The following is a 27,168-nucleotide window of genomic DNA, read 5'->3' as shown; positions in this document are numbered from 1 at the left end:
CCCCCCACACACACACCCCACACCTGCTGGGGCACCCAGACAGACCCCGCCCACACACACACCTGCTGGGGCACCCAGATTGACCCCCCACACACACACCCCACACCTGCTGGGGCACCCAGACAGACCCCCCCCACACACACACCCTGCACCTGCTGGGGCTCCCAGACGGACTCCTGATCCTCCTCCTCCCCCATGACAAATTGAGAGTTTTCTGATGTTTTTATGAGTCCAAAGTGTTTCCCCCTGTACTTTGCCTTGCTGGCCAATGGGAGCAAAAGGGTTAAATCTGCTGGGGGGCCGGAGCAGGAGACTTGAGGTGTTTGTGTCACACACTGCCTGTGGTGCGGGCGGGCGGGGGGGCGGAATGGGTCATTGGAGGCCTTGGCGAAACCGACCCAGACCAGCAGAGAATGCAAATAGCGAACCCCAATGGAGAGCGAACAGCAGGGAAAGCCAGCTGGGGAGACCCGGGGCTCTGGCCTTGGACTGGCAGACACAGAGGGAGCCAGGAACGGAGTCCAGAGCTGCATGGCACCCCAGGGCACTAGTGCCAGGTTCACCCTCCCAGCCCCCCCGCCTCTCCCCCACAGCACTGGTACCTTCTCCCCGGTCAGCGTCACCACGTCCAGGGGGCCGTACATGAAGCGCCCGCTCAGCACCTGGGGCCGCCCCTCGCACACGATGACGTCGCTGGCTCGGTGGTTGGACGTCACGTTCTGCGGGGCAGGGCAGGGGGGTCAGTGGCGGTGGGTCCTCCCCCCACCCCCAAAGGGCTGCTGGGGTCTCTGCCCCCCATCCCAGGGGGGCCTGCCTGAGCTTAGGCAGCATAGCTGGGGCTGAGTCCAGCCTCCCTTCCAGAGCCCCGTGCCGCAGGAGCCTGGCCCAGCTGGGGGGCCAGTGGTGTACTGCTGACTCTGCATCACCCCAATGACATAACCCAGCCATCAACCCAATGATTCAATCGCCACCTCCCCGCTCACTCCCCCCAGACCCCTGCCCCCTCCGTTCTGCCTGGGCCCCCACTATCCTCTGCCCACTCACCCCAGCAGCACCATCTCCTGCCCAGGCCCCTGTCACCCCCCCGGCCAGCCCCCTGCTCGGGCACAGGCCAGCTGCCCCGGCCTCAGGCGGGTGGAGGCTGCGTACCCGAATCTTCACTTGTGTGCGCTTGCGCTGCCACTTCTCGCGGGGGATGGCGGGGCTGTAGATGGAGCTCTCCTCGCACTCCGCCAGCTGGGGGCGCTCCTTCTCGATCACCTGCAATAGCAGCACGGCCTCAGTGCCCCCAGCCATGGCCACTGCCCACGCCCCTCCTCGTCGCTAGGCACCAGCCCCCCGGCCACAGGGCACCGGCCACTGCTCGCTTCCCACCATGCTCACGACACCCTCTGTGCCACAGACCATGCCCCCAGGCCTTCTGACCCCTCCCTTCCCGGACCCCCCCCCAGCACACCTGGCGCAGGATGAAGGCTACCACGTCGGAGGACTCCCAGTAGCTGGCATGGAAAAGGTGCGGCAGGGTGATGGTGGGGAAGGCGGTCAGCGCGTCGGGGCAGTACAGGGAGTAGTCAATGCGCTTCGGGCCCCACCACCGCTCCAGGACTGCGGGGAGAGTGGTGTCAGGAAAACTCGTACCCCGGCCCAGTCCTTCTGCCCGGTCCCCACACTCCAGACTGGACCGGTACCCCACTTCCTCCACCCAGTACCCCCTCCCCAGACTGACATGTACCCTACTTCTTCCACCTGGTACCCCCTCCCCAGATTCCTCTGCCCGGTACCCCTTCCCCAGACTGGACCGGTACCCCGCTTCCTCTGCCCGGTACCCCTTCCCCAGACTGGACCAGTACACTGCTTCCTCTGCCCAGTATCCCCTGCCCCAGAATGGCCTGTACCCTGCTTCCTCCGCCCAGTACTGTCTCCCCAGACCAGCCCTGTACCCCATTCCTTACGCCCCGTACCCCCTCCCCAGCTTCCTCCATTCAGTACCCCCTCCCCAGACTGGACCGGTACCTTGCTCCTTCTGCCTGGTACCCCCTCCCCAGACCAGCCCTGCATCCTGCTTCCTCTGCTCCGTACCCGCTCCGCAGACCAGCTTGTACCCCCCCCGCTTCTTCCACCTGGTACCCCCACCCCAGACCAGCCTGTACCCCACTTCCTCTGCCCAGTACCTCCTCCCCAAATCGGCCCTGTATCCCGCTCCTTCTGTTAGATACCCGCTCCCCAGACCAGCCCTGTACCTCACTTCTTCCACCCAGTACCGCCACCCCAGAGCGGCCTTGTACCTCACTTCCTCCACCTGGTACCCCTACCCCACAGTGGCCCTGTACCCCACTCCCTCCACCCGGTACTCCCACCCCAGACCTGCCCTCTACCCCCTCACCTTCTACACTGCTCCCTCCTACCCAAGACCTGCCACATACTCTGCCCCTTCCACCCTGTTCCCCTCACCTCAGACCTGCCCCTACCCCTCATCCCCTGGCCTACACCACCCACCCTTGAGATGCCTCCTGCCCTGCAGCTCCCCCACCTTCCCATCTCTGCCCTGCAGCCCCCCACCCCAGACCTGCCCTGTACTCTGCCCCTTCCACCCTGCATCCCTCACCCAACCTGTCCCTACCCCTCACCCCCTGCCCTAATAAACCTCTCACCACAGACCTGCCCGTACCCCTCACCCCAGACCTACCCCATATCCCACAGCTTCCTGTCTTGTACCCCCTTCAATGCTCCATCCTCCTGACTTCCCACATCACTCTTGCTGGTGCTGGTGGGCGGGGTAGGCAAGGAGCTAGGTGGACGGGGAGGGGTCACACTCACTCTTGACGACCTCGCTGGTGCTGGAGGGAGCGGGGGGCTCTCCTGTCTCGTTGCCTCTCCAGAAGCCCCCAAAGCAGCTGGTAGGGGTGGTGGGCGCCGTCAGCTCCAAGTCACCCAGGAAGAGGGCGGAATGAGTCTGCAAGGCCTCAGCTGAGCCAGGGAGAGAGAGCAGGGTGAGCACAGCAACCCCAGGGACCCTGCCCCCCACAGACCCCTGAGGGGCAACCCAGAGGGGACCCCCAAACCCCACTGGTCCAGCCCCCCATTGTCCCCTATTGACCCCAGAGGGACATCCCAGAGGGGCCTCCTTAACTCTCACTGGCCCCGAGGGACTCCCTAACCTCCACTGTCACATCCCCCACTTGCCTACATCAAGGGGACATCCCAGAGGGAACCCCCAAACCCCCACTGTCCCCCCTTACCCCACAATATTACCCCCAGCCCCTGGGGACCCCATGCTCCCAATGAGACTGCCCCAAAGAAATCCTGCCCTCCCCTCCCACTCCCAGCCCTCACCCAGCAGTGCAGAGGTGCCATCGCCCAGCGGATATTTCTGGTAGCGAGGCACGCCCAGGGGGGGCACAGCGTGGAAGGCCTTGGCCAGCAGGGGCTCCAGGCGCGAGGCGCAGGGGTCGGCTGCGTGGAACAGGTTGTAGATCTGCTCGCAGGCCGGGTGCATCTGGGCCACTGCAGGGACAGGAAGGTTAAATGCCTGCGCCGGAGAGGGGTGGGGAGATGTGGTTAGTGAGCTATGCAGGGGAGGGGCTAGCCCCTGCACCTCGGTTGGGGGGGAAGTAGGGGGTGAGCAAGCAATGCGGAAGGGTCACCCACTGAGTGAGCAGTGCAGGGGAGGGGAGCAGTGATGCAGGGGGGCAAGCAATGGGGGGCCGCAGCCCCTGTGCCTAGGGGGGATGTGAGCAATCCAGGGGAGAGAGGCCCCTGCACCGGGTGGGGGGGCGCAGTGGGGGAACAAATGTTTCAGGGGGTGGGATCAGCACCTAGGGGAATGAGGGGGCCCCCTCTCACCACGGGGAGAAGCTGGGGTACCAGAGACCCTGGAAATCTGTGCCAGCTTGGTGACAGCAGTGGGTGTTGTACGCAGCAGTTATTTCCCGCAACAAGTGGCCCTGGCAACAGAAACCAGATTAGAACAATTTGCCGAGGGCTGCGGTGAGTTCTCCAATGTTTAAATCAAGATGGGATGTTTATTGTAAAAGCTCTGCTCTCGGAGCTATTTTGGGGCCAGTCTCCAGCCTGTACTAGAGAGGTCAGACTAGCTGATCACAATGGGCTTTTCTGGCCTGGGAATCTAGGAGTCTTTGAAAAAAGAAACGGCAGACGTGACATCTAAACGACTCCCCACGAGGTAGATGGCAAAGCAGTGCAGATGCTGGGGGGCCTGCTCCAGGACCATCTGGCAAAGAACCCTGGTTCCATCCCAGGTGAGGTTCTGAGTGGTCCAATCCACCAGCACTGGGAATGGGGACCCAGACGCCCCAGAGGAGGTGAGAACCCAAGGGTGACAGCCGCAGTGGCCCCAGCCCAGGAACTAGAGCAGGGCCGGCGTCTGGGGGCTGCAGTGACAGGAGCTGGCTGAGCTAGGGTGACCAGACAGCAAGTGACAAAAATCGGGACGGGGGTGGGGGGTAATAGGAGCCTATATAAGAAAAAGACCCAAAAATCGGGACTGTCTCTATAAAATCAGGACATCTGGTCACCCAGGCTTAGCGGGGCAAGCAGCCAAAGAGCAGCAGGGGAAGCAGGCCCTGGCAATGGAGGCCTGAGGAGCACAAGGCTGTGTGGCAGAAATCCACTGGATGGAGATGCTGGATCGGTGACCCTGTTCAAGGTGCATCCTTTCCCTCCGAGGCAGCCTGTGAACTGGATCCCCCTGCAGGCGGGCTGCGTAGCCTCACTCTCTTCCTGGGCCATGTGGCCAACTGGGAGAGGCTGATGGGGGGGAACTATGAACAGTCCCAAAAGGAACCTTTTCGGAAGGTGGCTGCCGGCATGGGGCCCACAGCACAGCCCCCTCGCCCAGGGAAGAAATACATTCTGGTGGTGGCGTATGTCACCACTCACTACCCTGGGCAGTGGGTTAACCCAGCAAGGCAGTTACCAGCCAAGGGGCTAATTGCATGTCAACCTTTCTCTGGTGTTTGTGGGTCATGAGAACGACCACACTGGGTAAGACCAATGGTCCATCTAGCCCAGTATCCCGTCTTCCAACAGTGACTGGTGTCGGATGCTTCAGAGGGAATGAACAGAACTGGGGAATTTTCAAGTGATCCATCCCCTGTCATCCAGTTCCAGATTCTGGTGGTCAGTTTAGTTGCGTCTGTGACTACCTTGGCTAATAGCCAGGGATGGACCTGCTCTCCGTGATCTTATCTCAGGGCAGCTCGGCTGGGGTGGAGGGGCGATGGCCGGGCCTGCTGGACAGTGTCTTCACCTGTCTTTCTATCTGTGGCCCTAAGGGCCTCCCCAGGCCGAGTCCCAGGTGACTCATAACCCGACGCTGTTCTGAAAAGGCTGCCATGTGTCACTGCGAACCCCGGCTGGGGGCACTGGCCCCTGAAGAGCGACCAGGTCTTTCCCAGGGGTCTGGCTCAGTGGGAGGCACCAGGCAGAGCTCACAGGGTGGAACAGGAGGGCTGGAGCCCAGAGGCTTTGTCTCGGAGGCGGTGAGGCTGCGTGGCTGGCCCTGGAGGACGGGTGGGATCCCTGGGGGGCTGGTGCACTCAAGGGTTCCTCTGAGGGACGGTTGACAAGCTGGGGGGCAGCACAGACCCTGAGAAGCTGTGACAGCTTCCAAGAGAGGGTGCGGAAGCTCCGTCCCTGCAGGTGGGACAAGCCCCAGCTGTCAGGGATGGTATACGTTTACTTGGTCCTGTTTCAGTGTGAGGGGACAGACTTGACCTCTTGAGGCCCCTTCCAGCCTGACACTGCAATGATCAGAGCAGGGCCGCCCAGGGCACCGGCAGGGAATGGGACTGTGACTAAGTCTGGCTTCCTTCTGCGGCCCCAAGTGGCCTCCAGGGGCCTGCCAAATGCTGACTGTGGGAGAGGGCACGCACTCTCCCTGCAGATCCATGTGGGGCCCATTGCTCTGCCAGGGGCCTGAGCTCACTGGGACCCGCTGGGGAGCCCCGGGGAGAAGCAGGGCCCAGTTTCAGGGGCTGAAGCCACAGGCCTCACCCTTGGAAAAAGCTGAGCCAAGGGCCTGGCGCACTAAGGGTACGTCGACACAGGCATGGCCATGGGCTTAGTTACCCTCATGCTGGGTAACAGCCAGGGCATTGAACCCCCTGGAAATCTGAGCTGGGGGCAGTGCCTGTGCTGGGGCAGCGTGAGGGGTCAGTGTTGGAGGAAGAAAGGAGGCCCGGTGTCGGCACTGGGGGAGCTCTGTGCGGGTACAGGGGCCAGGGCAGGCTGGTGCGGGGGGACCCTCACCATCCAAGGCTGGCATGACCGTCTTGCGCAGCGCTAGCACCAGCCCCAGCGGCGAGCCGAACAGGAAGAAGCCGGACACCTTGAAGTCGAGGCGGGCGGCCGTGCCCTCGCCCCCATCCAGTTCTGAGCCCGAGGAGTAGCTGCTGCGCCGCAGCTCCACCTCCCCCTGGGGGACGCTGGCCTGCAGGCTGGAGAGGACAGAAGAGTAGGCTCCAGTGGCCACCGGGATGGGACACGGGGCCTTTCCCCTCCACGAGGCACTGGCTCTGATCCAGCCCCAGGGCAGGGGGTCTGGCAGGCTCAGGGAGTGGGGAATGGGACACAGGGTCTTTGCCCTCCATGGGGCACCGGCTCCTATCCGGCCCCAGGGCAGGGGTCTGGTTCTGTGCATGTCCACATGGTGCTGCTTCCATGGGGTTGGGGTGCAGCTGTCAATCTCCTGCCCCCGACTGGGGTGAGCCGTGCCATGGGGCCCAGAGCCATTGCTCCAATCCTGCCAGTGGCATTCTGTGGAGGGGTCACCCCTCCCCCTGCCCTCCCCCCCATGTCTTCCCCCTGCACCCACTGAGGGCAGCCCTCCCCCACCCCAGGTGCTCTCACCTGCACAGGAAATTGTGCTGCTGGCGCACAGAGTCCACGTCGCTCTGCTCCTGGGGGGGCGGGAGCACCCTGGGCTCGGGGCTGGTCCGTCCCGTCCCCGCTGCCCCCTCGGCCAGCGGGTCCTTCCTGCTGCCCAGCTCCGGGGAGATCGGCTCCATGGTCTGGGAAGTGAGTGAGCAGTGATAGAGCAGCACCCTCATGGGGCCAGTGCCACCCACCCCATCGCAGCCACCCCACCCCTCACTGGGCCAGTGCCACCCACCCCACTGCGGGAATCCCAACCCACCCATCACAGGAGCAGCGCCACCCCCTATCCATTGTGGGCACCGTCCCCACCTCAGGGGGCCCTCCATGCCCTGGACCCGTCACCCCTCAGAGGCCCGTCCCCATCCTAGACCAGGGCTCCCTGAGCTGCTGGTCCCTCCCCACCATGTAAAGGGTCAGGGTCATGGAGAGCCCAGCAGGCTCCAGCGCTCTGGGTTGTGGGTATGGGGCAGTGTAGAGTGATGTGAAAATGGGGGATCCTGCAGAGGGGCTGCCAGAGCCCTCTGAGCTCCCTTGGCAAAGAGGGGCCCAGGCACTCACCAGGCTGCCCCGGCGGCTGCTGCTCCGGCTTCCCGCAGTGCCTGCCCAGCTCTGGCACAGGGCATCAAAACCCAGGATGCCCCCCACGCAGTCACCAATCAGCACCACCTACTGGAGGGAGGGACCATCAGATCTGGGAGGGATCCCACACCCCATAGCCATAGCCCACCTGGCCCTGCCCCACCCCCACAGTCAATGCCCCCTTCCCAACAGCCCTCCATCCCACAATGTCCCCCAGAGCCACCAACCCCTACTCCTTACAGTGCCCCCCCCAGCCAGTGCTCCCTTCTCCGGCCCCACAGCCAGAGACCCCAATCCTCACAACTCCCCCATCCCACTCCTCACAGCCAACCCCCACCCTGATCCCCACTCTCCTCCCAACTGTGCCCCCCTCGCCTCCCCCAGTGCTGCCCCCCGACCTGGCCGCAGAAGCCGGAGCCCTCAGGGGAGTGCAGGAAGGCGCTGTGGGCCTGGTTGGCACGGGAGATGGTGGTGGCCACGGCGTGCTGGTAGCTCCCGGAGGACGTGGCCAGCAGGGGCAGGGCGGCCAGTGGGATGTGGTCCTGGCTGCTGGACAGGCTGTCCCTATCATGGCTGTAGGGGCTGAGGCTGGGGATGAGGGGTTAGTGGTGAGAGAAGCAGCTGCTGCCTGGAGACCCCCACAGCCCTGTGCCATTGCCGGAAGGCAGCCCGTCCCTTGCCAGTTGAGGGATGGCCCACGCAGCTGGACCACCACCCACAGTAGCCCATGGAGTCTTTGATTTAGCTCAGCAGTAACACAAGGAACCCACAGGCCTGTGTCCTGTAAGACAATGGCCTAAGCAAGTTCGCATGAGTTAAGTAGCCCTATGGCCCTCAGCACAGAGGAAATGGCCCAACCGTTACCTGAGGTTTGGGGAGCTGGGACTAGCTTGTTCGAGAGAGAGTTGGGACACAACGGTACCAGGTGACCGCTTGAGCTGGGGTATTTTGGCACAGAATCGCTGGCAGACGTCTAACCACCAACTTGCCTGAGCACTAAGTAGGGCCCTACCAAATTCACAGCCATGAAAAATGTCATGGACCTTGAAATCTGGTCTTCCCCAGTGAAATCTGGATTTTGTGGCTTTTACTCTGTCCTACACAGGTTTCATGGGGGAGACCAGCGTTTCTCAAACTGGGGTTCCTGACCCAAAAGGGATTTGCAGCAGGGGGGGGTGTGTCACAAGGTTATTTTAGGGGGTGTCACAGTATTGCCACCCTCACTTCTCCGCTGCCTTCAGAGCTGGGTGGCCAGGGAGCGGCGGCTGTTGGCCGGGCGCCCAGCTCTGAAGGTGGCACCCCACCAGGAGCAGCGCAGAAGTAAGGGTGGCAATACCATACCATGCCACTCCTATTTCTACACTGCTACCTTCAGAGCTGGGCGGCTGGAGAGCGGCAGCTGCTGACTGAGAGCCCAGCTCTGCAGGCAGCAGCACAGAAGTAAGGGTGACAATACCATACCAGGCCATCCTTACTTCTGCGCTGCTGCTGGTGGCGGCTCTGCCTTCAGAGCTGGGCTCCCGGCCAGCAGCCGCCGCTCTCCAGCTGCCCAGCTCTGAAGGCAGCGCCGCTGCCAGCAGCAGTGCAGCAGCTAAGAGTAGCAGTACCGCAACCCCCTCTCCCCCACAATAACCTTATGACCCCCACCCCTCACAACTCCTTTTTGGGCCAGGACCCCTACAATTACAACGCCGTGAAATTTCAGATTTAAATAGCTGAAATCATGATATTTATGATTTTTAAAATCCTATGACTATAAAATTGACCAAAACAGACCGTGAATTTGGTAGGGCCCTAGGAATAGGTGACCTATATGACATGAGCCAAAGGGAACGGATGTGTTAACCGACAGGATAAGGCCATCCCAGTATTACAAGGGTGAGGAAGATAGATTTGGACACGGGAAGCTGGGCATCAGAACGAATGTTTGTGATATCGCCCAGGCTCTGTAACAGGCCACACCACCAGGCAGCGGGGGCCTAGCTTTCCATCCGTGACCCTTCAATTCTCCACTGCTATCTCCCACCGACCTTTGGGCATCCGGGGTCTGGACCATCGGACTCCTTGGGCAGCCCAGGGACACGGCTGCTCCTTTCTGTCTCCCCACCAGCTCCCCAAGGTTGTGAGTAGATGAGCACACACAGGGAATGGCATCAAATGTCCTGCTATCTGTGTGGGGTTTGGAGCTTTGCTGTCTGTGGATTGCGTGACTAGAAATCATCATGGCTTGGCTTTGCTCTCAACAGGAGAGGCTTTGCCATTCACCCGCAGCTCCCTACGAGCTACTGAATTGTCAGTTTTAATTCTGTGGAGCCTGGTTCTGGGACGAGACTCCTAGTACCCCCAGTTCATTACATTAGTATTGACTGGCAATCAATGCAATTATTATCCACCCTGACAAAGGACTGGGCAACACCACGCCCAGCAGGCACCTCTTCTGCTGATACGGGAGTGCAGCACCCACTAGCGCCACGCTAGCGCCAGCACTGCCTGAAGGAGAGCGCCCTAATGGAGTCTACACCCTACTCCCTGCAGCAGAGCTCCCCTAGCACCCCACTGGGGCACAGGGCCAGCCCTGACTGCAAGCAGCACCCCCTGCAGGAGGGAAGACATACTTGGAGACCAGGGCGTAGGCAGCGGCGCAGATGGGCGGTCAGGGCACCAGGCGCAGCGCCACGTGGCCCAGCGCCTCGGGGAAGTGCACGCGGGCGACGGTGTCGAAGGTGGCGGCCAGCGTCTGCACGTCAGCCTGCTTGGAGCCCGGCTCGCCTGCACTCTGGTCCAGGATGTTCCCGCTGTGCAGGATAAGGAACAGCGCGTGGATTCGGCAGGCCTGCGCCATGCTCTCTGCAGAGCCACCCTGCGGGGAGACATGCTGTCAGTGGGGCAAGCAGGGACTGCTGCCCAGGGCGGGGGGGAGTGGGGAGGAGGGGTGGGGTGGGGAGATAATGGTGCCCCTTGGTGGAGCTTGGGAAGTACCTCCCTGAATGCCAGGTTAGCCAAGTTATGCAGCTCTGGGCTGGGGCACGGAGCCCCCACTTGGCCCCATGCAGCTGCCCTAGGCACACCGGACTGTGAGCAGCCAGCTCTGCCTCCCGCTGGGGTCGGGGGTGGCTTGGCTGGTGATTCCTAGTGGCATCTGGGTTGCAAGGAGAGGGCCAGACCAGATGGGGTGGGGCAGGGGCAGGTGAGACAAGACAGGTGGCAGGGCTGAAGCCAGCGCCAGGTAGGTCATGGGTGGGGTGGGGGGCCGGGGCCAGGGCAGGGGGCCACACACCTCAGCAAAGCTGGCCCCAGTCAGTCCATTGCCACTGGGCTTGGCCACACCAGTCCCGTCCCCTGCACAGACAAAGCCCAGGTGAGCGTGCTGGCGTGGGAGGTGCCCTAGGGGCCGAGCCCAGCTGCTGGATCCCAACCCTGCTACCCTGAGGTGCAGATGGACCATGGGGACCCCGGAATTCGCCCTGCTGTGCTCTGACCCACTCCCCTGCCTCCCCCACTCCCCCCATGCCACCTGCCACCTTCACGCCACACCAGGGGTCGGCAACCTATGGCACATGAGCTGATTTAGTGTAGCACACTGCTGCCAGCCCGGGGTCCCCGCCACTGGCCCTGCTCAGCCCACTGCTAGTCTGGATGGATGGAACCCCTGGACGGCAGCAGGCTGAGCGGGGACAGCAGCCGAGACCCCGGCAGCCAAGGGCTGGCGGCAGGAACCCCAAACTGCCAGTGGCCTGAGCTGCTCAGCCTGCTGCCAGTCTGGGGTCCCAGCCACCGGTCTGTTCAGCCTGCTGCCAGTCTGGGGTCCCAGTCGCCGGCCCCTGTAAATGTAACATGTATTACTGCCACGCAAAACCTTAAATTACCATGAATAAATGAAAACTTGGCACACCACTTCTGAAAGGCTGCCGACCCCTGCTCTACACTATCCCAACCCCCACCCTCCTGCCTCCCTGCCCACCCTAAGCCCTACTTCTCTCACCACCCCTATCCTCTGCTGTCCTGTCCCCCAACCCTATCCTGCCCCGCACCCTCCTACTTCCCTGTCCTTTAGGAAGTGTTATTTACTCCTTCCCTTAACACAAGAACTAGGGGTCACCCAATGAAATTAACAGGCAGCAGGTTTAAAACAAACCTAAGGCAGTATTTCTTCACCCAACACACAGTCAACCTGTGCCAGAGGATGTTGTGAAGGCCAAGACTATAACAGGATTCCAATAAGAACTAGATAAGTCCATGGAGGATAGGTCCATCAATGGTTATTAGCCGGGATGGGCAGGGATGGTGTCCATAGCCTCTGTTTGCCAGAAGCTGGGAATGAGCAACAGGGGATGGATCACTTGATGATTCCCTGTTCTGTTCATTCCCTCTGGGGCACCTGGCACTGGCCACTGTCGGCAGACGGATACTGGGCTACGATTGGACCTTTTGGTATAACTCAGTCATGGCCATTCTTGTGTTTACCCTGCCTGACCCTCCCATGCCCCATGCTTACCCAGCCCCTCGTCCAACTCGCCTGCCCGGTCCAGCGTGTCCAGCAAGTCGTTGAGTTCCACTGGTCATCTCCTTGCAAAGAACGTCGTCACTGTCAGATAGATCCTCTGCAGGGGAGGGTGTGTCATGAACTGAGACACTCCCTCAAAAGACCCCCCCCCAAGAATGAGGGACCCTCGGGAAGACACCCGTGGAATGGAGACTCTGTTGCACCTGCCCCTGGGAATGGGGACCCCCTGCACGCACCCCTGGAATGCGGGATCTCCCCGCAGAGATATCCCCCAGGAATGCAGGACTCCACTTGCAACACCTGCCAGTAGGAATGAGGGACGCCCGCAGCAGAGAATACTTTCTCTAGAAAATGGGGGACCCTCTTAGGCGCACCACTACAGGATGGGGACCACTCCCCTCCACCCTCCGTACCATGCGCCATCGAAGAATTCCTCCTGACTGTTCTCCGAGTCCCGTGCGAATGTTCTGCATACGCCACTCTGAGAGACTCTGGGGAGATACCCCCCCTGGGGGATGGGACGAGGGTCAGATATCAGAGACTGGGGAACCTTCCCCACAGCTCTCCACTAGCATCCACCCCAGCTCCCCTGCCAGCACCCACCTCCCCCTGAATGCCCCATACCCAGCCTCCTGCCAGTGCCCCACCCTTCACCCTGAGCCCCATCACCCCAACCCGCCGCCAAGCGCCCCACCCCCTCCCTAAAGTGCCCAGCCCCCCCACTGCCAGCACCCCACCGCTCCCCCTGAATGTCCCAGTCCCCCTGCCAGCACCCCACCACTCTGCCGGAGCACCACTGTCCCTCAGCACCCCTGTCAGCACCCCCATCCCTCCCCCTGAATGCCTCAGCCCCTGGCCCCCCTGCCAGTGCCCCCCCCCAAGCACTCTGTCCACCAGTGGGCTTGCCAGCACTCCCTGACACCCGAGTGCCACTGTCTACCAGCGCCCCTGCCAGCACCCCCACCCTTCCCCCTGAGTACCTGTCCTCCATCACTTCTGCCAGCACCACCCTGTCCCCCTGAGCACCCCAGCCCCCAGCACTTCTGCAGACCCCACCCCTCTGCCCCCAGTGCCTCTGCCAGCAGCCCCACCCTGTTCCCTGCAGCTCCCCTTGCAACCCTCCAGCCAGTGCTCCCACCCCACTCCATGCCAACACCTCCACCCCCAGCACCCCTACCTCCTGCCAGACCCCTTGTCCTGCTCCTGCCCCGGCCAGCTCACTCCCCACAAGCCCCCAGCACCCACCCCCGCCCTGGCCCCCTCACCTCCATGCTGGGAGGAATAGGAGGAGCGGGAGGATGTGGACCACTGCTTGGCGAAGGCGTCGTCAGGGGAGGCGTCGGGCGGCCCCTGCCCCTCAGCTCGATCCTGCCCGTCAGTGCTGCCCAGCTCGGCCCGGCCCTCAGCACTGGGGGCAGCCGCCACCTCCTCGGCCTCCGTGCACTTGGCCATCTTCTGAGCCAGCATGCGGGCCGTCTCCTCCTCCAGCTGCCGGATGTCCTCCATGGTCAGCTCCGTCCACTCGTCCTGCCAGCACCAGGCCTGGCGGTGTGCCCGCAGCATCACCTTGCGCAGCCCTGTGGGGTGAGGGGCAGGGGAGTGCGGCGCAGCCGGAGCACCCCTCCCCCAGTGCCCCCCCCAGCTGGAGCCAGAACACCCCTCCTCCACCATCCCCCCCACCAGAGCACCCCTCTCCCACGAACACGCCCAGCCAGAGCCAGAGCACCCCCCCGCCAGAGCACCCCCACACCCCCCCCAGCCAGAGCATCACTCCTCCACTCCCATCTCAGTCTAAGCCAGAGCACCCCTCCCCTGCCAGAGCACCCCTCCCCCATGAATACTCCAAGTCCAATCCAGAGCACCCCTCTGCAACCACCTCCCCCAGCTAGAGCACCCCTCCCCCAGCCTGAGCCAGAGTGGCCTAATGTACATGCCAGGGCTCTGCTACATCAGTGTGACCCAGCAGGCTGTGTGAACAGCTCCCCTTCCTCTGGTTGGGCCCCCCAGGAAGCTGGGGAGTCACTGGGAGCAGCATCAGGGGGTCATCCCAGGTAGGGCTGGATGGCAAAGCCAAGGGGTCAGGAGTGGTGCCCGAGGTGCAGTGGTAGGAGGGCCAATGCCAGGGGGTTGGGGGGGGCAGCACCAAGGAAAGGGCAGTGCTGGAGGGGGCAGGCATGATGCTAAGGGGCAGTGCCGGGTATGGGAGGCAGTGCCATTGGGCTGCAGGCTAAGGGAGGCGGGGGCTGCACCAGAGCAGTGCTGAGGGGCAGGGAAGCTACGGGGGGGACTGGGGCCAGCACTCACCTACGTCGTGGATGAACTGCTCGATCTTGGACTGCATGCCCCAGTAGCGGAACTCCACCTTGCATAGCTTGTAGGCACACATGAGGGGCCCAGAAGCCATGGCCCCCTCCAGCCAGTCATCGCCCAGCGGCCCCCGGCCTGTCTTCGCCGAGCGATACAGCTTGGGGTCCTCCTCCACCTTGTACTCGTTGGGCGAGATGGGGTCCCGCACAATGTCAATGGTGTCTGGGGGCAGCAGGGAGTCAGCACCCACACATGGCACTTGCCTGCCTCAGTGCCAGGGGTCTCACCCGCTGCAGCCCCCCAGGGACAGGGAAAATACCTGCCTCATTCCCCACAATGCTCTGGGGCCCCATTCCTCAACGTTTTTGTTGTAGAGCAATAGAACAGGGCGGTTGCAGCAGTGTGTGTGGGGGGGTGGGGTGCACAAAAGGGAGGGAGATTAGCGGGTGGAGGACTGGGAAGAACTCCCGCCCTCCCAGCACTCTGCCCTCCCTGCCCCACGGCACTCTGGGACAAAGCACACGGGAGCAGCAGGGCTCAAGATAACGGGAGCTCTCCAGGCTCCAGCCCCTGGGCCCCACCCGCCAGACCTGCCCCAGCACTGAGCTCCCCTACAACTAAGGCACTTATGTGCCAGGTCTGTGCCCCATGTCCCAGCACGGAGCACAGCCTGGGCAGGTCACGGGCTCCCTCGCCTGGGGGCCGGCTCTGCTCCTCACCGTCTTGGTGGAGCAGCATTGGGGCTGTGCCGGCGCCAGGTGTCCCGAGCACGAAGGCGCAGACTGGCACACTCAGTATCGGGTGTCCCCACGAGCAGTGCTTACCCATAATCCGCTGCCTCTTCTCGGCCGCCGTGAGGTTGAAGACATTGCTCTGTTTGCCAGAGTCGGGCCGGTAATAGGTCTCGATCTCGATGGAGAACTTCTCCACAAAGGGGCAGGTGTATCTGGGAGATGGGAGAGACGGGATGAAAATGGGCAGCTTCTGCCCTGCCCCAGTTCTGACCAGCCCCTGCCCTACCCACACCCATCTCCCCCTTTGCCTCACTCTCCTCACACTCCACTCCAGGCCTGCACCAGCCACATCCCACACAGCTTCTCCCCTGGTCTTGCCCCATCCCACATCCCACCCCCTGGAGCCATCAGTGCAGCATGAGGTGGGGCCCCACAGCGATGCAGGCTGTCCCCTGCTCTGTGCCAGTCCCCTGGCCCTGCAAGGGACTTTGGAACGGCCCCAGAATGAGTGCTCCCGACAGACCCACACAGTAGGGGCAAGGGGGTAGGCCCCTGAACACTACTACCAATGTTCCTCAGCTTCCTGCCCTCCACCCTGCATGCCCCTCAGCTGGCCTGACACCCCGTCCCTCCCCCCGCCATGCTGCACCTGGTGCGCGTGTAGGGATAGGCTTTCCACGACTCCTCCTCCACTTGCAGAGCAGCCTTGGGCAGCAGGGCACGGAACCAGCTGGGGATGTGGGAGCCCACGTGGTAGATCTTGTGGGTGTACTGGCCGCTGCCTCCTGGGCCGTCACTGTAGGGCCGGTTGGCCAGGATCTCAACCCCGCTGCCCTCCCCGCTGGATTCCTCCCGGCTCTTCTTCTGGAGGGGAGACGCTGACCCATTGGTTCCAACCTGAGCCCTGGCGCCAGTCCCACTCCAACCGCCCCCTGGTGCCGACCCTCCCAGAAAGACAGATCCAGTCCCTGCTCTGCACCCAGAGCCCACCCTGCACCCACAGACCCCTCCCCTCACCTGGATCATATAGAGCTGGGCCACCTGGTATTCCTCGAGGCTCATGGGCAGCAGGATGTGATACTCCTTGATGAGCATGGTGACTGGTGGGGCCTGCGGACAGGGGCGAGGAGTTAGAGCCCCACTGCCCCTCCCCCGCACAGACCCCCGCCCCGGGGGGCCATCCCTGCTCCTCTCCTGCCCCAACCCTCCTCCTTCCCTTCGGCTGCTTGGCCCACAGGATGGGGGATGGGGAACAAGAAGCAAATCCTCATGTGACCTGCTTAAAACTCTATCCTGCCTGATGCGTTTCCACGGTGATGCACAGGGAATGGGGGGGGCAGAGGGTGGGGGGGCATTCCCCCCACTGCCCCCCCCACACACACACCCTGTCAGGTCCTCTTGCATTCACCCTGCCCAGCCCTGCATCATCAAGGGACAGGACTTCTGGGTCGCTGTCCAGCTTCAACCCCAAAACTAGCTGGATGCTACTGGCAGCCCAAGGCTAGTGGGGGCGCTGCTCCCGGATCCAAGGGAACATAGCAGTGTGGGCACCGCAGCCCCACGGCCTGGCCCACCAAGCCTGCCCCACACAACTCCTGCCTGGGCCTGGGGCACTAAACCTCCCCCCACAGCCCCTGCTAGAGCCTAGGGAACCAAACCTCCTCCTCACACAGCCCACTTCCGCCTGGGCCTAGGGCACTAAACCTCCCACACCACATTCCACCCACCTGGACCTGGGGCACCAAACCTCCCCAACCAGCCCCATGGCCTGAGCCACCAAACCTGCCCCACACAACTCCTGCCTGGCCCACCAAACTTTCCCACCCAGGCCCTGCTACAGCCTGGGGCACCAAACCTCCTCCCCACAGAGCCCACCTCCACCTGGGCCTAGGGCACCAAACCTCCAGCCCCATATTCCCCCTACCAGGGCCTGGGGCACCAAACCCTTCCAGCCCCATATTCCCCCTAACTGGGCCTGGGGCCAAACTCCCCCTTCAACATCCCCCCCAACTGAGGTTGTGTGGGCACCAAAACCTCCCCCATAGCCCCGGCCTGGGCCAGGGCCACAAACCCTGTACACCCTCTGCTGGAGGCACCAATACCTCCGCCAAAAAAACCACCCCTGCCTGAGGTACCCACCATCTCCCACCACACACCAACCCTCGTCCCCAAACTCCCCCACAACTCTCTGTATTGGTACACCAAACCTCCTCCCCACCCTTGTCAGTTGCAGCAGTGCCCCCATTGGGGAAGATCCCTACCCCTATGGTTACCTTGTCAGGTAGCAGCGTGCCCCCTAGAAGGGAAAGGTCCCTGCTCCCTTCACCCCGCGGTATTGAGATTGCACAGTGCCCTAGAGGAAAAGGTCCCATGCCATTCCCACCCCTGGGTTCGGTTGCAGGCCAGTGCCCACCAGAAGGGAAAGGTCCTGCCCATCCACCCTTGATGATTGCAGCAAGTGCCCCTAGAGGGAAAGGTTCCTGCCCCATCCCACCCTGGGTAGGTTTGGCGTGACCCTAGCAGGGAAAGGTCCCTGCCCATCACCCCCCGTATGAGATTTGCCCCAGGTGCCCTAAGAGGGGGAAGGCCTCCCCCATGCACCCCTCTCCGACCACGTCGCAGTCGCGCGCCTCAGAGGCCAGGCCGCGCTCCGTCCGAGCCGGGTCTCCCCCGTCCACCTGCTGCGGCACGGGCCGCTACTCATGCACCAGCTCGGGCCTCCCCGTCCCGCGCTAGCTTGCTGAGCGCGGCCTCGCCGCCGCGCATGTGGAGATTCGTCAGGGGTTCGGCTTGCTGCAGCCGGCGCTGCGTCGGTCGGTCTCGGCTCGGCTCCGCTGCTGCCAAGCTCCGCCGGCGCCCCCAACCCTCCGGGCGCCCGGCTCGGTGCGGGGGAGGGAGCGAGCCCGGGGGAAGCGCTGGGCGGGGGAGGCGAGCGGAGTAGGGAAGCGGGAGGGGGCGGAGAATAGGCAGCTCAGGGCGGGAGTGACGGGAGGGCGGGAGACGGGGGAGTGTGGGGGGAGCGTGGGGAAGGAAGCTGGGGCCAGGTGGACGAACGGAAACGGGGACATGCGGGGGCAGGGGCGGTAGGGCTGGGAACGAGGGGAGGGGCTGTGAGGGGGTGGAAGAGAGGGGAGGAAGTGCGGGGGGGTTAGGCGGGACGTGGGGTGAGAAAGCGGACGGCAAGGGGAGCGGGGCAGAGGAGGGAGTGTGGGGCGGGCGGGGGGATGTTCTGGGCTAAGATGCTGGTGAGGAGCTGTCGGTGCTTCCTATGCCGGTTGGGCTGGGATTGCATGATTCTCACCGGTGAGGGGAGAGCTGCTGCACATGCGCCCTCGGACCAGAACAGGGGGGGACCCCCCTCCAAGGCAACGAACGTGCGCACTTTAGAATTAGCACGCACCTCCTCTCGTCTGCCGTGACATTACGAGCTAGTGTGCATAGAAATAGCGTGGACTCAGAGGTAATGACATTCAGACCTAGAAGGGAAAAACAGCTGTGAGGGGGGGGGGGGAAGGAAGAGAGACGAGTGTGACTCACTTAAAGTGTCAGCCGCCATCCTTCCCTCTGCAGCCAGGGACTGGCCCCCCTCAGTACCCTTCAGTCCTGACCCACAGCCCCTGCCATCCCAACCCTGGGCTCCCCCACCATAGCTCTGCTAGTGCCAGCGCCAGCTTTAGGAAGTACAGGGCCCTGGCAGGGACGACTAAAGTAAAAAAAAGGGGTGTGTGGGGCTGGCTGGAGACAGGGGCTGGCTGTGGGCAGGGCAGGTGGTGCGGGGCTGGTGCTGGCAGGAAGTGTAGCAGGGGCTGGCTGTAGGCAGGGGATGTGGGTACAATCCACCCTCTACAGTAAGTGCCCCCTCCTCCTCCCTCCCCCACCGGCAGAGCAGCAGCAGCCCTGGGGCTATTTAAAGGGCCCTGGGCTCCCCTGCTTCTACAGCCCTGGCCCTTTAAATAGCCATGGGAGCCCTGGGGAAGCAGCAGGGTTCCCTTGGCTATTTAAAGGACTGGCACAGCAGAGGCAGCTGGAGTCCCAGCCCTTTAAAATAGCCCCCAGAGCCCCCCCCCCACTATCTCAGGGCTCTGGGGGCTATTTAAAGGGCCCAGGGCTCCCCTGCTTCTACCACCCCTGCTGAGGAGCAATCGCTGGCAGAGACACCAACCAGCCACAAGTAAATCAACCTAAACTCATGTAGCTCAGCAGTTTGAGCTGGTCCTTGGTGCCACTGAATAGCCAAGCTCACAGCAGGCTGGGGGACAGAGCCCCAGACTGTCCCATACCTGGCACCAAAGAATAATCTGTAAGACTCTGGAAATGACACAAGTAACTATTCAGAGGCAGGCTGGATCTCAAGACCTCTTAACTGAAGGACCTCAGATTTTCCCCAGAAAGTCTACCCCAGTCCCTGCTGTGTTGCAGCAGTTTTCAAGAATCTCCCTCTGTATAGGGATTTCAAGCACTTTGATTATTAAAGTCAGCTCCTTATTGGGGTAAGGAGTAAATAAAGTATTATAATTTATTTACTCCTCATAGCACAAGAACTAGGGTCACCAAACGAAATTAATAGGGAGCAAGTTTAAAACAAACAAAAGTAAGTATTTCTTCACACAATGCACAGTCAATCTGTGGAACTCTTTGCCAGAGGCTGTTGTGAAGGCCAAGACTATAACAGGGTTCAAAAATAACCAGATAAATTCATGGAGGACAGGTCCATCAATGACTATTAGCCAGGATAGGCAGGGACGGTGTCACTAGTCTGTTAGCCAGAAGGTGGGAACAGGTGACAGGGAATGTCACCCTCTGAGGCACCTGGCATTGGAAGACAGGATACTGGGCTAGATGGACCTTGGGTCTGACCCAGTATGGTTGTTCTTATGAGGGGAGGCAATAGCTGAGAAACCCCTTTGAGTAGCTGGCACCTCGAACTACCATTGGCCTGAACATGGAAGCAGACACTTTGTGCAAAACAGTTCATCTACCCATTTTTGCATCAAAACGGTTCCCACTTTGGGAGGCCCTTGTCAGAGTCCTAGAGGAAGGAACCACTAGGCAGATTATCTGGTCTAACCTGATCACCACAGGTCACCAGTATCGCCCAGCCTTGCTCAAACCACCCCAAATTTGGACCAATACCCTACCCCAGCCTTCCACGGGGCATAGCAAGATTCAAACAAATCCAGGTAAGAACATGGATTTTAGATCACTTACAAGTATAGGCTGTTAACCAGTGAGCGAGCCTAACCCTTAGCTACCCCACCCTAACCCCCTCCAGTAACAGCTGGGTGTTCCCCCCTCTGCTCCACTGGAACATGCCCTTGATCTGGGATTCCAACCCTGGAGGGCTCCAAGGCTGAGGCCAGGCTTGAGTGCTGGACCCACTCACACTGCCGGCTGGCTGGTCATGCTGAGTCAGCAGGATGTTTGGCTAAGACGGGGGAAGCAGTGACAGGTCGCTATGCAGGCAGAACATACGCTCAGAACGCAGGAGGTCGAGCAGTGCAAGTGCAACTAGAGTAAGGCCAGCACAGCCCCTCCCAGGTGCAATTCCAGCACAACCATGCTGCTTTCCCATCAGCCTCAGACACACTCCCAACCACTAGCTGGGGAGTGTAGCAGGTGGCATAGCTCCGTGTGATGCAGTTCCAGGCTCCAGGTGCTGTGGGCTTTCTTCAGATAGCCCAGGGCATACAGCATCCTGCCCCCGATGCAAGGCAGCCTTCCTCCTACGAGCTGCTGCTGCTTCCAAGGCCCTGGGAGGCCCCAGGAACAAGCCATGGGAGGGGCCAACTCCTTCCTCGTCACTGGGAGCAGCACAAACCACAAGGGCCAGAGGCAGGTCAGAATCCCAACGCTTTCTTTTATTGAGTTATAAAAACAAACACGTTATAAAGATGCGAGAAAAGCCGCTGGCTCCTCTCCCTGGAGATCCCTGCAGCATGGCCCAAGCACCAGCTTCCCCAGCGCTGACTGCCGGCGACAGCTGCACTCCAGCAGGACCCGCTCCAGATCCTCAGCTGCCAAATGCTGAAAGGTCTGTGTGGGGGTATGGCAGAGCCAGGTCTCGGGTGGGAAGGTCCGTGGGAGGGCAGATCTCCAGGTTCTCAGATGCTCATTGATGGGAAGGTCCATGGGGCAGGGCAGCAGCTGTTACGTACGCGCATTGCGCTCTGTCTCTGCCAGACACTCTCTCACCAGCGCCCGGGCGTGGATAATGCCTGCAAGGGGAAAACCCAAGGGAGCCTCAGACCTGCCGAATGGCCTCCGAACCCAGCCCAGCAGGGCACAGTGCCAGCGCCACACCTGGGCCACCGCAGGCACCATCTCCCAGCCAGGAGCAGAATGCCCACAGGCAGGGCTGAAAGGGTAGCATCAGCCTTGTGGGAGAGGCGCCAGCCAGCCCCCCGACCCCCCCCGTCCCCAGGAAGGACGGAGTGGATCTTGACTCCTCAGGCTTTATCTCCACTCTCATGGCACTGAGCCATCAGCACTGCAGGCACTGGTGGGGAGCTGTAGCTTTAAGTGGCTGCACGGGGGCATTCACAGCTTTAGCCTGTGTAGGGGATGTCTCTCCTCTTTGCCTCCCTGTTGCGCAGGGATGGAGGGGACCTACACTGGGCAGAGGGGCGAACTCCTCCTTCCCACCGGGGAACTAGCTGCTCCACAGCCCCTCAGCCCAGTATCTGACATTGCATCCGACAGCGATGGATACACTCTCACAGGCAGAAAACAATGCTGAAAGCGCAACTGTCCTCATGGGGTTTGCCAAAAAAGTGCCACTCAGATGCTTCGGGCAGCCCATGCCCCTCTCCCAGTGATGGGCTCAGGCTTGCTGCAGATTCAGGCAGTGTCAGCCACACCCAGGGCAGCTCCCCACCCCCAGCACCAGCAATGGTCTCTGACTCAGGCAGCTTTGCTGTGCGAGTCACGCCCGGGGCAGCTTCCTCACCCTGCATGACCCAGCAACGGGCTCAGGCTCTCAGCAGCCTCAGTCGGCATCACTGCACTGATCACACCTGGGGCAGCTCCTCCCCAGCAACAGGGTTAGGCTCTCTGAAGACTCAGGCCACATCAGTCACCCTCAGGGGTAGCTCAAGCTCTCAGCAGATGCCTCAGCCTCTGTGCACATTCAGGCTGGGTCACTGAGTCAGTCACACCCAGACCAACCCCCCAGTGCCTCGTACCTCGTTTCAGCCGCTCCATGGCACTCTTGCTACCTGCATAGGTGGGTCGAATCTCTTTGCCCATTTCCTCAATGACTGAGAGTAAGTCAGTGTACGTGCTCTGGGAGCCCTGGGAACCTGGTGGCTTCATGGCCTGCAAGGGGCAGAGAGAGCTTGAGGGAGCCAGCCCTCCCCAGGCCATGCTGAGCCAGGCAGCAGAGGTGGGGGCAGCGGCTCACCTGCACGTAGCCCATGGACGGAGGGCCAAAGTCGTTGAAGAGGGGCCGGAAGGGGGCAGAGGCTCCAGGGACAGATCCGGATGGTGATGGGACACTCGTGGCTGAAAGAGTGGGAAAGGAAAGGGGAGGTCACCCAGGAAATACCCTCCCTGTTCCCGACCCAGTGTCCTGTGGCCAGCACCATGCAGCACACAGGCCCCTCCCAACCCTGCTGTGGGCTGCAGCGATGCTAGAGAGGCCACAATATCCCGCACATGGTATTCCTCCCCCCTGCTGTGTGGGACGGGTGGGGGAGTGGATTGGATCGGATCTGCTGGGCTTCAGTTGGGGCAGGGCTCTAGCCCTGGTGCTGCTCAGTGATATCTGGCCCGTGCCATTTGCTGTCACCACAAACCAGGGGGGAAGAATCCGCTGCTTCCTCCCTTTGCCTCAATGTCCCCTGCAGTCCCCCGATCTACTGACCCCCTGCCTATGTAATAGCACTCAGGCTGTGCCTCACTGCTAGACCTACAGCACACGCCCTGCCAACCCCTCCAAGCTTGTCTAGCTGTGCTCCTACACTGTCGCGATCACCGTGGTACCAGGGCTTCTGCAGGGATTGCCTTGCCTCTGACAACATCCACGGACCAGGACAGGTCCGTGGCCTGAGGAGCACCACCTCCACGCAGCCTTCCCCCTTCCTTTGGGCTCAATGCAGCCTTTGACACTATGGCCCTTCCCTATAGTGTTCCCACTCCATGGAGGGCTCAGTTCCATTCTCAGCCCTTGCCACCTTCCTGAGGCTGAGAGGTCAGGCGCAGGGCTGGGAGACCAGGGCTCTTGCCCTCTCCCTGTGCTACCCTACTTGCAGCTGTGCCACGGGCAGAGTGCCAGTGACCGAGTTCTGCCGGGTGCTGGGAGCATTAACCCCCAGCTCACAGCAGCACCACGGGCTCCTCTCCCCACACACCCTGCTGGCCTTGACCACAGGAGCTGATGGGTTTAGCTCAGCTTCCTGCAGCCAAGTGTTGCAAAGGAACAAAAGCCTATTTTGGACAAGAGCTGTCTCCGCCCTACAACCCCATCTCCACTGCTCCTCCTCCTACTCCCAGCCTGCCCTTGCTCCACTGCTCATAACTTGCGCATCGTCTGTGATGCTTAATTCTCTCCTCCCCCTGCCTTGGGTCTGCAGATCAGCCCACCACCCCAACCCCCTGCTCTAGCATGCTGCAGCTGCCTTCCTCTGGGCACAAAGCAGCATGGGTACCTCCATGCAAGCAGCTCACTCACCTTCCCTCCAGATCCTAAAAAAACACCCTGCTCTCTAGCCTTCTCAACACTACTCCAGCCTCCTTCACTGGCCTACTGTCTCACTCAGACCATTCATGTCTGGCCTCCTACATAGCACAGGCCAGGGAACCCACCCAACCCGGTTATCTCCTGCCTCCCCTGCCTCCTCCACTTGTCTGGCACCAGCTCCTCACAAAAGGGTCAATATCAGAGCTTCCCCCACATCCTCCATCATCTGTGTCACCAACTTCTCTCTCACGTCAAGTCTCAACTACAAGCATCTCTCCAATTGCCTCAAGCCACCTGCGGTATCAATCCTGGCCTAGAGAACTCCTTGTTGGACCAGAGAAGTGGGAGACTCCTGGGTCCCTCATGCAATGGTTTGACTGTTAAGGCTTCACAAAATATCTTCTCTCCCAGCTGTATGCCAGGCATTGGCATGAGACAAAATCTAGATATTTAACCCTGCTGACTAAGGCCTTATCTACACAGGGTGGTATTCCAGAATAGCTGTTCCTATGTGGATTAAACTAGCTCAGAACAAAGCACTCTTGTTCTGGAATAAAAGCATTCACACATGCAGTTAATCAGGAAGAGTTAATCCGCTTTTGATTCACATGCCAGCTTCTTCCAGGTTGACTTTCATGTGTAGACATGCTCTGAGCTTCCCTTCCAAGCCCCACAGCTGAGGATTCACTTTTTTGGTGAGGTCACAAGCCTATGGACTGTCCCAGGGGTCAGAGAGTCTTACAGGAGAAAAATGGAAGACGAGATCTCAATATCTAACATGAGTCACACAAGCAGATCAAACCACCACCACAGTACAGCTTTCTTTACACATCATATAGAAGCAAAAGCCAATACCCCTCCATCCCCACAACTGTGACATTTCCTGATTTTTGCATGCTTAAAATATGCAGCATCTACTTCAAAGGACGGTGCAAGATACTCCGCAGCAGTAGTTATGGGAGAGCCTGGCCCATGGCAGATAAAATAGTAAATATTAAATAGTAAGAACTGGTTCTGGCTGGATGAAAGGAATCCCCTGCTAGATATCTGATCTTTTTCTGTATCCAGCTAAGGTCTTGGCTTCAGTGATGTCCTAGGACAGTGATTTCCACAAGCTAATTGTGTATTTCCCTTTACCAGAGATTCCTGGAGTTAAAAGCAGGGAGCCTGATGTGCCACATTCCAATGTCATTCAATGTCCTTGTTCCTTGCATTAGGACAAGGGAAATACACAGTCCTGCTCCACAGTCTCTAGGAGTCCATTCAGTGTTTTGTATCCTTTTGTCAAATCCCCTCTCTGCCAAGCTGAGCTATCCCAACCTCCTTCCAGGGCTGAGAGTTTCTTGTCACTCATCTCCAAAGCCCCTCCAATTCTGCAGTGTCCCTTCTGTAATGGGTTGACTAGTATTGCATTTCATCTCCGGAGGGCACCCCACTGATTTACGGAAGGGCATGGCGAGGATTTCAGTAGTGTTCCCCAGCCCATTCCTCAGGCAAACACAGCAGTGCCGTGGTGGTGATGGTACACAGTGGTACACAGCAGTGCCGTGAGTGGTGATGGTTAATACACAGCCCAGTAAAGTGGACGGTGAGTTCAGATTAGTCCCTCCAATGTGCATTACTTAGCATCTGTCCCCCTGGAATCCTATCTACCATAGTGCTGTTTTTTTCCCCTACCGTGGTTAGGTCCCTCAGAAGTGCCCTATCAGCATGAGGCTCCCACTCCAGGAACAGAATTGACATTTCTAATGGAAACAACAAGGAGTCCGGTGGCACCTTAAAGACTAACAGATTTATCTGGGCATAAGCTTTCATGGGTAAACTTCTAATGGAGTTTATCACCAGCTACAAATGCACCTTTTCTGCATTCAGCCTCCTAATTTCTTAGGAGGGAGTATACAAGATTACAGTTAACTGCTCTTAAGTCAGAAACGCCCAAGACCCAGCTGCAAGCACTATCTTGTCACCTGTAGGCAGCATTACGATAAGTCTGACTTCACAATCCAAAGTTACTTCTCAAACAACAAGCTGCTCTTCCAGCTCAGAGGCTACAAAAGCGTGTCGCATCTGCTACAGACAAGCAGGCTCTCTAAGTCACTGAATGGATGAAGACACAGCAAGCAGCTGAACGACCCACACAGCCAAGAAGAGTGAGTGGGGACAGGCCAGCTCATTTCACAGCCAAGGAATGGCCCCTTTCTCCGAGCTGCATTCCAGGAAGGCCATCTTGTGGTTAGAAAAGCTAATGCCTGGCCTGGTGCATAGCTCACATGAGAGGCTGGTCCAGGGGAAAAAAGCACTGAAGTGGGTGTCAGAAGACTTTAGTTCCGCTCCTTGCTATGCACCATAGACCTTGGAGAAGCAAACTCCCCTCCACCCACCCCCAGTTCCCCATCTGTAAGATAGGGGCACCTGTACTTTACTTTCTTAATTAAGTGCTCTGAGGCCTCAGAATGAGAAATGCTACCTAGAAGCTGAGGTGACAGATCACAATGAGAGGAGAAAACACAGTGTCAAAGCTCAAAGGCAGCAGAGACAGACCTGCCAGCGACCACATTAGACCACGCACAGTGCCCACGTGGCTACCCAAGGGGAAGCAGAAAAAGTCCCCAACCAGTGAGGGGGAGGTATAGCTCAGTGGTTTGAGCATTGGCCTGCAAAACCCAGGGTTGTAAATTCAGTCCTTGAGGGGGCCATTTAAGGAACTGGGTTAAAAATCTGTCTGGGGATGGGTTCCGCTTTGAGCAGGGGGCTGGTCTAGATGACCTCCTGAGGTCCCTTCGCACCCTGATATTCTATGATTCTATACTCAAAGGGAAATGGAAAAAGTCCCTAACTACTGAAAAAACAGTGTAAGCCACAAGCAGCCTGTGCCAATGGCACAGGGTAGGGGAAGGGAAGGCCTACGGGCAACAGAGTTGTGGCACTGTCTTGCTGGGGGGATTCAGGATGTTGACATGAACCAGTTACTGTGAAAGGGTCCTGGCTGCGGGGGCTCCCCAGCAGGTGGTGCCCTGGGCCCTTAGATGTTTGGTTCAGGGGTTGGGTAGGTCTGTTTGGGCATGTCAGTCGGGGAGCTGGGCTCCTGGGGGAAGGGGGACTATCTACAGTAAAGTTACTTGGGGCTGGGAGGGGGCTGGTCCCAAGGGGGTTCCTTGGCAAGGGGAGGGCTGTTCTCTGCAGGGGTTGGTCTCTCACTGGTGAAGGGAAACAAGCCCAGACACAAGGAGAGTGGACTTCCAGGTTGGGAGGGGTCAGTGGGGGTGTTGGCTTTTCACTATGGGTGGGGAAAATCACTGGCTCCTGTGAGGGAGGGGGGAAGGTCCCCACCCCCAGAAAAGATGCTGTTCTGGGGAGGTCACACCCAGGGGAGCGGCAGTTCTGGGGAGAAGTAACTTGGGAGGGGGACAGATGGGATTGCTCCCACAGGAAGGGCTGTTCCATGGAAGACTCACAAGGGGGAGGGGAAC

General features: G+C 60.2%; 3 protein-coding genes across 3 annotated transcripts in view; 1 reads left to right on the top strand and 2 right to left on the bottom strand.

Annotated features, from left to right (window-relative positions):
* PITPNM1 (phosphatidylinositol transfer protein membrane associated 1) overlaps positions 1-16,173 on the bottom strand; it is a 22,308-nt gene extending 6,135 nt beyond the window's left edge. The window contains 20 exon segments of the mRNA XM_032775877.2: positions 603-719; positions 1,150-1,260; positions 1,457-1,605; positions 2,818-2,967; positions 3,334-3,504; positions 6,271-6,458; positions 6,871-7,031; positions 7,456-7,563; positions 7,875-8,064; positions 10,092-10,336; positions 10,754-10,815; positions 11,972-12,030; positions 12,032-12,101; positions 12,401-12,440; positions 12,442-12,488; positions 13,246-13,557; positions 14,285-14,509; positions 15,112-15,233; positions 15,671-15,885; positions 16,039-16,173. Coding sequence (XP_032631768.2) covers positions 603-719; positions 1,150-1,260; positions 1,457-1,605; positions 2,818-2,967; positions 3,334-3,504; positions 6,271-6,458; positions 6,871-7,031; positions 7,456-7,563; positions 7,875-8,064; positions 10,092-10,336; positions 10,754-10,815; positions 11,972-12,030; positions 12,032-12,101; positions 12,401-12,440; positions 12,442-12,488; positions 13,246-13,557; positions 14,285-14,509; positions 15,112-15,233; positions 15,671-15,885; positions 16,039-16,116 — 2,820 coding nt within the window. The 5' untranslated portion in view covers positions 16,117-16,173.
* AIP (AHR interacting HSP90 co-chaperone) overlaps positions 1-27,168 on the top strand; it is a 340,731-nt gene that overhangs the window by 24,307 nt on the left and 289,256 nt on the right. The gene's annotated exons all lie outside the window — the stretch shown is intronic.
* CDK2AP2 (cyclin dependent kinase 2 associated protein 2) lies at positions 20,859-22,521 on the bottom strand. The gene is made up of 3 exons (XM_032775878.2): positions 22,421-22,521; positions 22,203-22,335; positions 20,859-21,236 (listed from the first exon to the last, which is right to left on the bottom strand). Exons 1-3 carry the CDS (start codon positions 22,433-22,435, stop codon positions 21,169-21,171), a joined length of 216 nt encoding a protein of 71 aa, XP_032631769.1. The 5' UTR covers positions 22,436-22,521; the 3' UTR covers positions 20,859-21,168.

The sequence above is a fragment of the Chelonoidis abingdonii genome, chromosome 4, assembly GCF_003597395.2.
Source record: "Chelonoidis abingdonii isolate Lonesome George chromosome 4, CheloAbing_2.0, whole genome shotgun sequence".
Lineage (NCBI taxonomy): Eukaryota > Metazoa > Chordata > Testudines > Testudinidae > Chelonoidis > Chelonoidis abingdonii.
The sequence above is the reverse complement of the archived record's forward strand: the minus strand, read 5'-3'. Positions and strand labels throughout refer to the sequence as shown.